This window comes from Styela clava, chromosome 7, assembly GCF_964204865.1.
Source record: "Styela clava chromosome 7, kaStyClav1.hap1.2, whole genome shotgun sequence".
Taxonomy (NCBI): domain Eukaryota; kingdom Metazoa; phylum Chordata; class Ascidiacea; order Stolidobranchia; family Styelidae; genus Styela; species Styela clava.
Window position 1 is genome coordinate 18,470,846 of NC_135256.1, and position 12,404 is coordinate 18,483,249.

Sequence of the window (12,404 nt, forward strand, 5' to 3'; positions counted from 1 at the left end):
GGTTAAAGTGTTTTCACTGAAATTCCCAGCCCTACTAATCAGCATGTCATTGAATTTACGAACGCGCAAATGAGAAGTAGTCTTATACGTCCAGTGTTTATGTGGCAGCCCAGCATATAGAATTCGACTTGCTCGAAATAGTATTCAACGCTTCCCGACTCAAATTCCCTACGTAATATGATAATATCTCTATCTTAACCGCGAAGACTTTATCTGACGATATATTTTTCATTTTACTATATTTCGGTTTCAAACTTTCAGGACAAAATAAAAGCAAATAGTAAAAAAATTAATACCGATTGCATAATCATATTACGAAGCATATAATCACAGCGATTCGAACAAGCAAAATGCACTTCAACAATAACGATTCAGGAAAGGAATTCATAGGTCCAAACTTGTGTCAAAATTTCAAAAAGGTGCCATCTGCTCGGCGTTATAATCAAAAAAGAATATACGTTCAATGCTTCGAAATACAGCGTGCGTAGATATAAGAGATGTTTCTGGCACAACAAAAAATAAACTACGATGATGATATAATTTTTAATAAATGAATAGTTCGCAGTGTCGCTTTATAAACTATGTCATAAATATCGTACAATCACTAGAAATAAAGAAACTGAATAATATATTTAGATTTCGGTAGTTGCTTGCTCTTATGTGAAAGATGAACTTCAAGGACAAATTTAAAAATTAAAGTTAAGAGCTGTGAAACATAGCTCTCATAACACACACAAAAAAAGTGACGACATCTGTACTAAATTGTTCAAAAGTTTTGCTGCATACTAACTTTTAGTCAGTGTGCAACAATACTGTTGAATAACTTGAAACAGACAACATATTTAATTAAACAACAATGGACCCTGGACATTTGAAACACATCTTACTAGGAAAAAATAAAAGTGAAATGAACAAATCCATTTTAATCCCACGACAAAACAATTTTCAACATTAGCTCGAATGGAGGATATGGTCACCAGAGCATAAATTTTCGTAATTTTGGGGTTTCATTGTGAACGTGAGCGTTTTTATTGGGAAGAAATTTTTCGGTCATTTTCAATATTTTTAACATGACAAATTTAATCAAGTTTTTAAAAACTACACGTAAAAAGGACACGTATTTTTACTCGTTTCACGTATTTCTTACTGGTGCACAAAGTGACTTTTCAGTAAAGGCGTAATGACAGTTTGTTTAATATACGTTTATCAAAGTTTGAATGGGCGTGGTGCGGCAGTCATGTCTTGTATCGTCGCTCTGAAACTGCTTTTTCTGAAATAAATCAGTATCTTAACTACACGTATGTTAGTTAGTAAATGTAAAACCAGTAGTTGAGATATTGATTAATCGCAGAAAAAGCCGTTTCAGAACGACGATACAAGACATGATCGCATCACCACGTCCATTGAAGTTTTAATAAACGTATATCCAGAAACTTGACATGTCATTACGTCTTTATTGATAGGTCGCTTAGTGCTTCAGTAGGAAATACTTAAAACGGGTAAAAGAACGTGTCTTAGTTTCCAAAAATTTGATTATATTTGTCATGTTAAAAATATTGAAAATGACCAAAAATCTTCCCAATAAAAAAGCTTACATTCACAATGAAAACTGAAAACTACGAAAAATGAAAATTTATGCTTTAGTGACCATATCTTCATTCGAGCTAATGTTAAAATTGTTGTTTGTGCCACTTTTAATTATATTTATTTCGTGAAGAGAATAAGTTTAAAACCTAATTTTGGTAAGATTTATATACTATCCGACACTTTTTAGTTATTGTTATTAGGTAAACAATGTAGCCAAGGTAAGTCACTCATCAATTTATACCATATATATATATATATATGTTCTCCCGTTGCAAAAAACTGTTTGTATGGGCAGATGAAGGAACGATAATTAACAAAAATCATGTTTTCATCAGTCGTGCATTATTGTTTAAATAAATAACTGGATAACTGATGTCAACTATTCAGTATAAGAAAGTATAAGAATAGTTAACTATTGATTGTGCTATATATAAATATGGATTCACAAAAACAAATGACGGAACAAATAGGGAGATAGGTTAAAGTTAATTGAATTAAATTAATAATTTTCAGCGGTCATAAGTGCTATTGTATATCTTGAAAAGTACAAAACAAAAAACCCATACATGGGATTGGTAATTCGCACAACTGAGGTGAATTACATTCACAGAAGGCAATGCATATTGCACAGAAAGTACAGTCATGACAGGTAAGAAACATAGAATATAAGTTTGACAAGTTTACAGGCAATAATAAACGGGTATATTGTCTATACTTCTATCTAATAAATGCATTTAATATCAAGAAGCAAGGTTAAAACAATGCACAATGTTTTGTTCTTGCTATCAAATGTATTCCCTAGTGCGGCCGTTATCAATATCATTTTCTTACAAGTATATTTCTTACCAGTAATGCATGTACTTAATATAAAACACTGGCTATAATGTATATTACAGTAAATCATGAAACCAATCATCATGACGGTATATTGGGCTTGTGTACAAGATATTTCCTCATGTCGACAGAAGGAGTGAACTTGACGCTGTTTATTGATTTGATGCTGTCAGTTTTGTAGCCATAGGTAATACGAAGATTCTGTGGAATTAACAACAGAGTTATCCTTTCAATGATTAACAGAGACTTAGTGGGTTGTTAATTATTTTTATTTGCGTTCATAAGGAATGAACAGACGCAAAAATTTAATTTTTGCAGTTGCTCATATTGTTCACTATACCTCTATGCTTGAAAGTTATCGGCTTGCATTCTAGAAATTATTTTCAACAGAATTTTGAATAACAGCAATTTTAATTATGTTTAAAATCTTTAGACGATACTAGAGTCGATAATGCTCGGATTTACATGATATTTAAATTCAGTCACTTTGTTAATCGTGGATTTCAGTCAGTTTTTTATACTAACCGATCGTACGTGAGTCAAGAAACAACAACATTGACAAAAACCAACTTTTAAAACAAAATTTTGAAAGCGCAAGATTAGGGCACGGAGTTCTATATATATCTACATCCAGTACTATCCATATGCAATAAATTTCACTTACTTTGTTGCCAGTATGATCCAATGTTGTTTGCAACAAATCCAAGCAATCTTCAGACATGCGGGGGAAGCATACAGTTAATTCCTTTTTAACTTTTGGAACAAGTTTGCAGACAACTTTAATATAATTTGTGTCGACATATCGCTTCGAATCACTGATATTTAGAGTCTCCAACTACAAGAATACAAATATCGAATGAATATAAAATATCGATACCTACAGAGCATTGTGGGATGGGTTTGTCACATTTATACTGGGATAGAGAAAAAGATAGTTCAATCTCAAACTAACTACAGCATCTGATTGAAATATTTCAAAGCAGCACTTGATTGATGAGGTAGTACGATTATAGGTGGAGAAATCTATGACAGACCAGCAGCACCACCTCAACGCCCGCACGCACATGAATGATAAAAAAATAACTTTTTAGGGACAGTTTCTGAAAGGTAAGTACAATACAATCCATTATTATAACAAATGTAGAATAAACGCAGCGATGCATTGATCGCACAGAAGTGTAATTCGAAAATTGACCGGGGGTAAATAATATTTGATCATCTGTTTTGCATTCGGTTTAGCGGGGTCAACAGTCACTGGAGCATTAGTTTAAATATGACACCAGGAACAGACATATCAGTGATCAAGAACATTGGGAAGGGCATTGATGAATATTGGAAACAATGTAGGGTCAAATGTTGAGTTCTGAGGAACTCCAGAAAAATTGAATACACCTATCTGGAACCGCTATTCATCAACAATGACAATGAGTTTGCGAACAGAGAGAAATGATTTTAGAATGCCAAAATCATGACCAGAAATACGATTGTATCGTATTTCGTGCAGTAGTCTGGCGTGTGTCAAACTGTAACACGAGTCTTCAAAATATCCAGTGTAATCGAGTACGCATTGTCACATCAATCTGATGGGCACTGCATTTTTTCTTCAGTAACTGTTAACAAACCGGCTTACAAACACTTGAACATTATAATTTTCCTTCTTTCCTTCTTCATTGTGCAATTTCAGCTTCAGTCTCCAGTAGTTGCAATTTTAAAGAAAGATATAGTATCCCTAGTACGGTAGCATACAGTAATCCACCATCAAATTCCATCTCTGAGTGATGACTATTGACCATTACCTCTGTATTACCTCTCTGCTTGGAGGTTAATCATGAAGTTTTGTAGAAGGTCTTCCACACCTTTGATTCAGACAGAAGATGTAGTGTAACTCACCGCGATCCATCGAGTATTCAAAATTATTCGAATCATTCATAGCTTCAAAACACTGAGAACTACCGGTGGGTTGTCACATCAAGTAGCACTTCACCAATATTTTTGTATTGGCATATGTACACCACAAAAAAAGCTTACCATACTTGAGAGGTTTAGCAGTCATCATGTACCTTCATCTGAAGTCAGGGTGGTAATTGATGATTCCGTTTTAGCGACTATTGTGGTCGGTACCGCTTTTAATGACAGGTCTCGCTCACAGAATGGTCTCAAAATTACTTTGAATTTCAAATAAGAGATCCACTGGAGGTTGACAAAACAGTCATATCGGCCTTGTATGCAATGTAGCATAGTGTACCAAGTAGGCTATGGTGCTATACCAAATAGTCTACTATGGTGCTATGCCAAGTTAGCACCAAACTGTTTTGGCCCGGAATTCACCACCATTGGACTCGAGCAACTGATATGTTGCTTGCATGACTGTCAGTAGTACTAACCAACCATTTCTTTTCTGCTGGCAAAACAGCTTTGATACACCTAATCTGCTAGGTCAATTGCTTTTGGCATATGACCATGCAGTTGGCGTGGCAGACGCTATGGCATCAAAATTTGTGGAGCACCATGCAGGTGACACCACTGCCATGTCGATTCCACAGTACAGTTACAGATCTATGAGCCAGATTCTTTCTATAAAAAGTAGTTCATTTTAATTAGTGTGCACATTGAAGACTACCAGTTGTTATTCTTCAAAAAAACAAAAAACATGTCATTTTTAGTTCAATTGTGAATAAATATTTAAATATACCTGAGAAGAACCAAGTTCGTCGACGAAAGTATGTAGTTGTCTTGTGTTGAACATGCATTCGCTCATATCAAGATTAATTATAGGACAGGTTCCAACCATTTCTCCGACATGTTTGACACCGTCACGTATGGACACATTATCACTGATGCTTAGTGTTTCAAACTGCAATTAAGTAAGTAAGTCTTCAAAACAAAATTCAGGAAATAGGTAAGCTAATAGACCCAATAATGAATGTTTCCTCTGATAGCACAAGAACACAAATCATGACATTTTTAAAATAAATAGCCAAAGTTTTTGGTTATCCACAAATGTACTTGAAGATATATAGTAGAATATAGAAATCATATTATATTACAACGTCGTACCTCATGTTCTTGTAAAGCTTTCCCCATTGATTCAACTTGATCTTCCGTCAACTCACAACCGGATACATTTAGATCTTTGACATTACGATTTTTTATCAGCAGTATTATGTCTGATTCATCCCCAAACTCCAAACATTCATTATAACTGACGTCAAAAGCACGAATCTTAATAAGGACCATAGTATTAAATATTTTATTGTTAAATGAAATCAATCTGAGGCCTTTCTGTGAAATATATTCCAAAAACAAAACATATGGTATTTAAAACAATGGAATGAGCAAAATAGTAATTATTTTCAGAAAGATGTTGAGTAGCAGTTTCATTTTCATCGAGCGTTACACAATTTTGCTGCAAACAAGTTCTATAATTCTTTATACTTAAAATACCAAAATGTTATCATCAGAAAACTGTTGCTTTTTATTGCGAAGCATATTTTATCCGCTTTCTCATTGTCCTCACTATTTTTATTTGAGGTTGTGTGACTTCAAATTAAGTTTTAAATTTCTGCTAAATTACAAGCACATCCTTTTAAATGTCTTCTATTAGATCAGTGATTTTCAATTATTCTGTTGGAGTGGATCCCAATAAAATATTTCAGAGGCTCGGACACTCATATATATAAATAAAAGCAAATCTATCCTAATACTGGAGAGACAAAATGATCTTTAAGGTGTAACAAGTTAAATAAAAATGGTAAACCTAACAGGTATTTTATTATATTTAAGAATTAGTTGTGTAACAATATAACTCTCAAATTCGAATGTAAACTTGCGGAACCCATGAACTTTACTGGTGGAACTTTACTTTACCATTGTATTAAATAATGAAATAGATAACAGTAATGATGTTTCTCACCGAAGTTCCAGATTGCAATGACTCGCGTAATGTATGAATTTTCTCATCAGTCAACTCGCATTCACTCAAACCAAGAAAATCAACACCATTTTTATGCAGCAAAGGAACAATCATTTTAAAACAAGAAGATGTCATTTCAGGATTGTAACTCAGATTCAGATGTTTTACCTAGAGAAATAATAGAATATACTCAAAAGTTGATCGATAAAAGCTCAGATATATATATATAGATAGTTTCATGTTTTATTTTACGACGAGTGATATCTAAATTGCCTAGACTTAGATAGTATGAATATTTTTAACAAATAACAATACAATTGTATCTTGCCTTTCCCTCAAAAATATTTTTGGTTAAAGATTTTAGGTGTTCTTCTATTATTCCACAATTCATCAGTCTCAATACTTCAATTGGTAATTTCTTCATAATATCAGCTAGCGAAGAAAAATCTTGAATAGTTGTGTTGTGGCTGAGATCTAGCCCAATGAGTGTCTTCACCTAAATGAAATGACAGAAAGTACGGTATGTTAAATGTAACTCATGTTAAATAAATAAACCAAACCTGAATTGAAAGTAACCTTAGCATTCAAATAAGCCATGGGAACAATGCTAAAAAAAATTTGGGTACGATGGTTTAATCTTTAATGGATAGCTGAGGTGCAATAAATTTGGTAGGTTTTGATGCACCGACCATATTCTCTAAATAAACTAATAACCTTCATGAGTTTCAATGGTGAATTGATTCAGGCTCTAATAAATTTAAGTCAATAAATCTTACCAAGTTAGTTTCATCAAGATTTTGCGATAACTCTCTAAGAAATTCTTCTGAAATATCATTTTCGCTCACGTTGAGTATTTTAGATTTGCAGTTTGATAAAATCTTGCAAATTGTAGGCAGTAAAGTGGATATGTTTTTTTCGCAGTTAACTGAAAACTCGCGTATCTGTAAAGTACAAAATTGAGGAAAATAAAATATCAAATGGTTGTATACCGTTTCTAAAGTCTCTAGAAACTAAAATGAAAAAACTACTAAATGGCCATATCAATTCAAGAGAAATATTTAAATGAAAAATAGTACTGAACCTGATGATTCATATTTTTGATAGTTTTATTTTTCTGATTTATATTTTGATAGTTATTAGTTATTTTAGATCAATAAATTCATTTTGAAATCTCACATAGCAAAAAGAATTCTTGAAGTAAGAGAGAATGTTGTCTGTTGTCAGGTTTACATCACGCAATGCAAATTCTAATATACTAGATGGAATACTGATGACTTTTGAAACGAACTCGATTGTAGATTTTGTAACATTCATATGAGCGATTTGAATCTCATTCCAATGTAGTACATTTTGTTCTCGACATTTTTCGATCATGTCATAAGGTGTTTCTACTCCATCAAGAAAATTTGTCATGATTTGCTCCACAGCTAAATCTAGAATGAAAGAAAAATTTGAATAGATGGAATCTCAATCCATTTCCAGGGACTCATCAAGTACTAGAGTGGAGATCTCAACTTGTGCTATAAGTGTAAGAGTATATACCGTGTTTCTCTGAAAATAGGTCTTATTTCAATTCTTTCCCGAAAAATAGCACTAGGGATTATTTTACGGGGGATGTCTTATATTTTCACTTATCAAAAGCAAAATTAGTAGAGGATTATAAGATTTGGAAACCGTTCTAAAATTATTCATATGGTGAAGCAAATATTTTTTTACTTATTCCAGATATAGATTGTTTCTACTCACTATCCATAATCGTAAGTGTTGTCAACTCCTATAAAATATACTGATACTCGATACGCATTCTCACCTCTAGTTGTTTCCTTAGGCATCCCAACTTTTGAAAATGTGAAATCTCCAGTTTCTTTCAATGTAAGGTGGTGTCTTGGTAAATCTCGAGAATTGAATATTGCTTTACACTTTTGAATTCCTGTGTATACTAACAGTTTCAATTTTTCAAGGAGATCCTCCATAAATGTGTTCAAGATATTTTTTGACTCGATAAAACTTTGAAAAAAAATAATCATAACACCTGATATTGTATTTCGCCTAAAATAGTCATCACTTGTTATGCCATTGATAGAGTATGTCAAGAATATTGGAATGTTGCAAAGCGATGGGAGTGAAGTTGATTTCAGTTGTGAATTTTGCAACATTTCAATTACATGTGTTCCCCCAAGATATCCCATAGCAATCATTCCAATAGAATCATGAGTCAGACCAGAAAAAGCTATTATTTTCTGAGGCTCAGAATCATTTGAGTTGAAATATCTCTCAGATGTAATGACGCGGTCACGAGGAAACAAATTTTCACGAATCAACGGCAACAAAATTCTTAAAGGTTTGCAATTCTCTTCCTTGGAAATTTTTTTATTAGGGGATTTATAATCGAAGATATCAGGTATATCCAAAACAAATAAGCCTTTTCTTGGTTGCTGTTTGATCATCTCTGAAATGGATATCTTCTCTTCTTCATCAAGTTTGATATTTTGAAAAATAAGATCTTCTGGTGTCATGTTCCTTTTTGGATCAAGATTTTGACAATCCAAGAAAAACATGGGGCATATATCTGAAAGAGTTCGTATGTTTTCATTCATTACTACTTGATATATTATTTTAAGTACAGTTGTTTAACCGCATCCAGCTTGGGCAACAAAACTAATTCTTTCCTTATCAAAATTCCTTATCTTTCAATATCTTGCTTATAAATAGATAATCACAATCATCTTCACCCCTAATGTCTTGATAAACAGTGAAATGTCTCTTAGAGGCATCAAAAGTAGTTTCTCTGAGTTGGGGAAGTTATCGAACTTTTGAGAGTATGAGAAGATTATTTTCTTGCGAAACGACAAAATATTTGGTTTCACTAGAGAGCTGGTTGATATACTTGAAATTTACTTTTTAATGTTAATTCATTCAATTATTTTTAACTTACCCCCATATTCAGTTGATTGGAAGGATTCCATGGTTCTTTTTTTTAATTTCGTTTATTTTCATCTCCAAATTATATTATTTTATGCATTGCTAATAATTGAAACTTCACCCTACATAGACTATATTTGAATTTCACTGCATATTAGCAAACAGACAAAACATGTTATTCAGGGTTGTCCAAAACGAATCGAATATTCGAATATATTCGAATATCATAGTATTCGAATACCTTTTCGGCTGATTTTCGAATAATTCCGAATAGTAGTCACTTTTCGCCGTAAACGTGGTGTTTCGTTTTACGGGAATCTTCAAACGACTTTTTACGCTGTCTCACGTATTGTAATGACGATGAAATAGAATCGGCACTTTGATTGTTTATATTCTGTGCGATCGTACGTCGCATAGTGTTGCGACACATTTGCACGTTTGCGTGGGTGGACATTGCCGACATTCGTCTACGAGGCTTTTAATTTACAAATTCATTTCCATCACGTCAAAAAATTGACAATTACCGCTTTTCTAGGCCCAATTTTTCGGCCTGATTTTTTTTTTGGGGGGCGTCTAATTGAGAAAGTATGTTTATTTTATTTCTATGTGTCCTGCTTATTAGTCTTCTCAAGCATGATTTGTGTAACCTTATATTTGGGTCTTAGGGTCTGCCAATCATGATATTTAATCGCAGGCCAATTATCGTTACTTTAAAGAGAAACATGGCCACCGAGTGAAAGTGATTTGTGAACCTTTCGTTTTGCCGATTCAGCAGAACACGACAGGGACAGGAAAACACAGCTGTGAAATAACCCGTGGACGTACAGTGTAGTACTTATCACATTCCAAAATTATTTTAACATTCGGGTTAATAGGTTGTCCAAAATGATCGCCGCTTTACAACTTAAATTTACCGCTCAATTGTTAAAAATAGTTAATTCTGTGAGTATGATTCTACCAAACTAACATGATCTGGTTCTAAACATATAAAATTATTAGCGCATATCACAGGGACACAATTTTTCTACCAGTCTTATTGGAGGCCTATATGAAAAAAAAACTTTTTTGAGTGCTAAAAATAGACATCGTCCTATTTGCCATGTGGACTTATTAGCCGGGAAATACGGTATTTATAGCCGTCATTGTTACGATATCCAATAAATTGTCAAAGTTGGAAAAACAAGTCGATTCATTAGAAAATAATTTTGATAACGATAGTTAAAAGTATCGATCCTTTACCAGGATGATTTTTTGTTGCGCAAAATAATCCAATCCGTGACGAGTACCAGCATTTAAAATGTCATGTCGTATTAATTTAATTCCGTTCAACGTAACTCATGGTTGTATGGACAATCTGTGGACATAAAATGTGTGGTAAACTGACCGATATTATTAAATATTGATTCCTATTTTCATATTGAGAAAATAATGAAAGTATTAATACCAAATATCACGGGTATTTGTGGACATGAAATACGTGGTAAACTGCCCAATTATATTTAATTTTGGATTCGTATTTACAAAATAATAAAACTATTATAATTCTAAAATGCAATGGCGATTTGTGGCCTTAAAATGTGTGGTAAACTGCCCGATTTACCAACATTTGAGTTATGATAATAGAACTAAATTATCACGGTAAGGCATTTTAAATAGTGGTATCAGCATGGATTTGAATATTTTACGCAGCAAAAAATCATCCGAGTAAAAAGTCCATACTTTTAAATACAAACCAATGGCAACCATTATTCAAATTAGTTCCCAAAAAGTATAATTTCTTTCTCCGACTTGTGACAATTTTTTCGTGAGTACGAAAATAAGAATCAAAAACTAATTATATTCGGCACAATATCACGGCAATCTGTGGACATAAATTGTGTGGCAAACTCGCGATTAATATTAATTTTTGATTCCTATTTTTGTATTTACAAAATACAACGGCGATCTGTGGACTTAGAATGTGTGGTAAACTACCCGATTATGAATAGCTTTTGCTTCCTATTTTCATATTTATAAAATAATAAAAGTATTATTACTCAAACATACAACGGCGATCTGCGGACTTAAAATGTGTGGTAAAGTTTCCGAATATAAAAAATTTTTGATTCGTATAAAAAATTGTCACAAGTCGGAAAAATAACTCATACTTTATCCCGCTTTTTGGCAAATAATTTGGATAATGGTTGATATTTAAAAGTATGGGCGTTTTACTAGGATGATTTTGTGTTGCGCAAATATTCAAATCCATCACCGATACCACTATTGCCGTATTAATTTAATTCTGTTAACATGACTCAAGGTATATAAAATATATACTGCAATAATCTGCAAATATGAAATGCCTGGTAATATAACTAGGTTGTAACTTGTAGATAGCAGTTATTCCATTGCTTATTGTATGGAAATTCCTACATACATTTAGATAAGCTTCAATTAGTGAATTTTATTTTCGAAGTATTCGAAATTTCATATTCGAAAAAAATAATTTCGAATGTATTCGAAATAGTGAACTATTCGGTATTGGCCATCCCTGATTCATAGTTCAGTTCAAACTTAATTTATGCTAAGTAATAAAGTTAGGGTAATCAAAAGTATACTGCTTATCAGAAATCAGACAATAAACAAAGCTGCAACAAATTTATTTAAATTGTATAGTGCAATTGGATTTAACTGTCTCTTTACCACGAATTGATGTAATTGGGAAGTCTTTAGGTTAATTTCACAAAACATGTAGTAATCATTCCACAAATGTTGAACAACAATATTCCAACCAGGGTGAATTATAACTATTACAAAATGAAAAAACAAATTAACAGATTTTGATAAACTTGGGATTTGGCAATTGGCCTTCAAGACAGGGGGATCTACGAACATGTTTCATAATAACAATAATTTTAATAATCTGAATTCTTTAAAACATTTTTCAGGAATAAAAATGTGAATATGGTGTAAATTACTTCTAACAGTCAACAGATCATTTATATTTATCATACAGTTGTTTTTGACTTACAAGAAAACATATAGTTGCAGCTATGAATCACACGAAAATTCTCAATAGTAAAACTCAATAGAAAACTCAATAGTAAAACACCTCATATTATAAATGTTGAAATCGATTCCAATAGATAATTAATTTGATTTAGTCAAG

General features: G+C 32.6%; 1 protein-coding gene across 1 annotated transcript; it reads right to left on the bottom strand.

Moving 5' to 3' along the window:
* Positions 1–529: 529 nt before the first annotated feature.
* LOC120328767 (uncharacterized) lies at positions 530–10,855 on the bottom strand. Its single transcript, XM_039395303.2, has 10 exons — positions 9,270–10,855; positions 8,145–8,903; positions 7,511–7,767; positions 7,111–7,275; positions 6,663–6,830; positions 6,335–6,502; positions 5,479–5,643; positions 5,114–5,275; positions 3,086–3,256; positions 530–2,622 (listed from the first exon to the last, which is right to left on the bottom strand). Exons 1-10 carry the CDS (start codon positions 9,298–9,300, stop codon positions 2,503–2,505), a joined length of 2,166 nt encoding a protein of 721 aa, XP_039251237.2. The 5' UTR covers positions 9,301–10,855; the 3' UTR covers positions 530–2,502.
* Between the last annotated feature and the right edge of the window lie 1,549 nt (positions 10,856–12,404).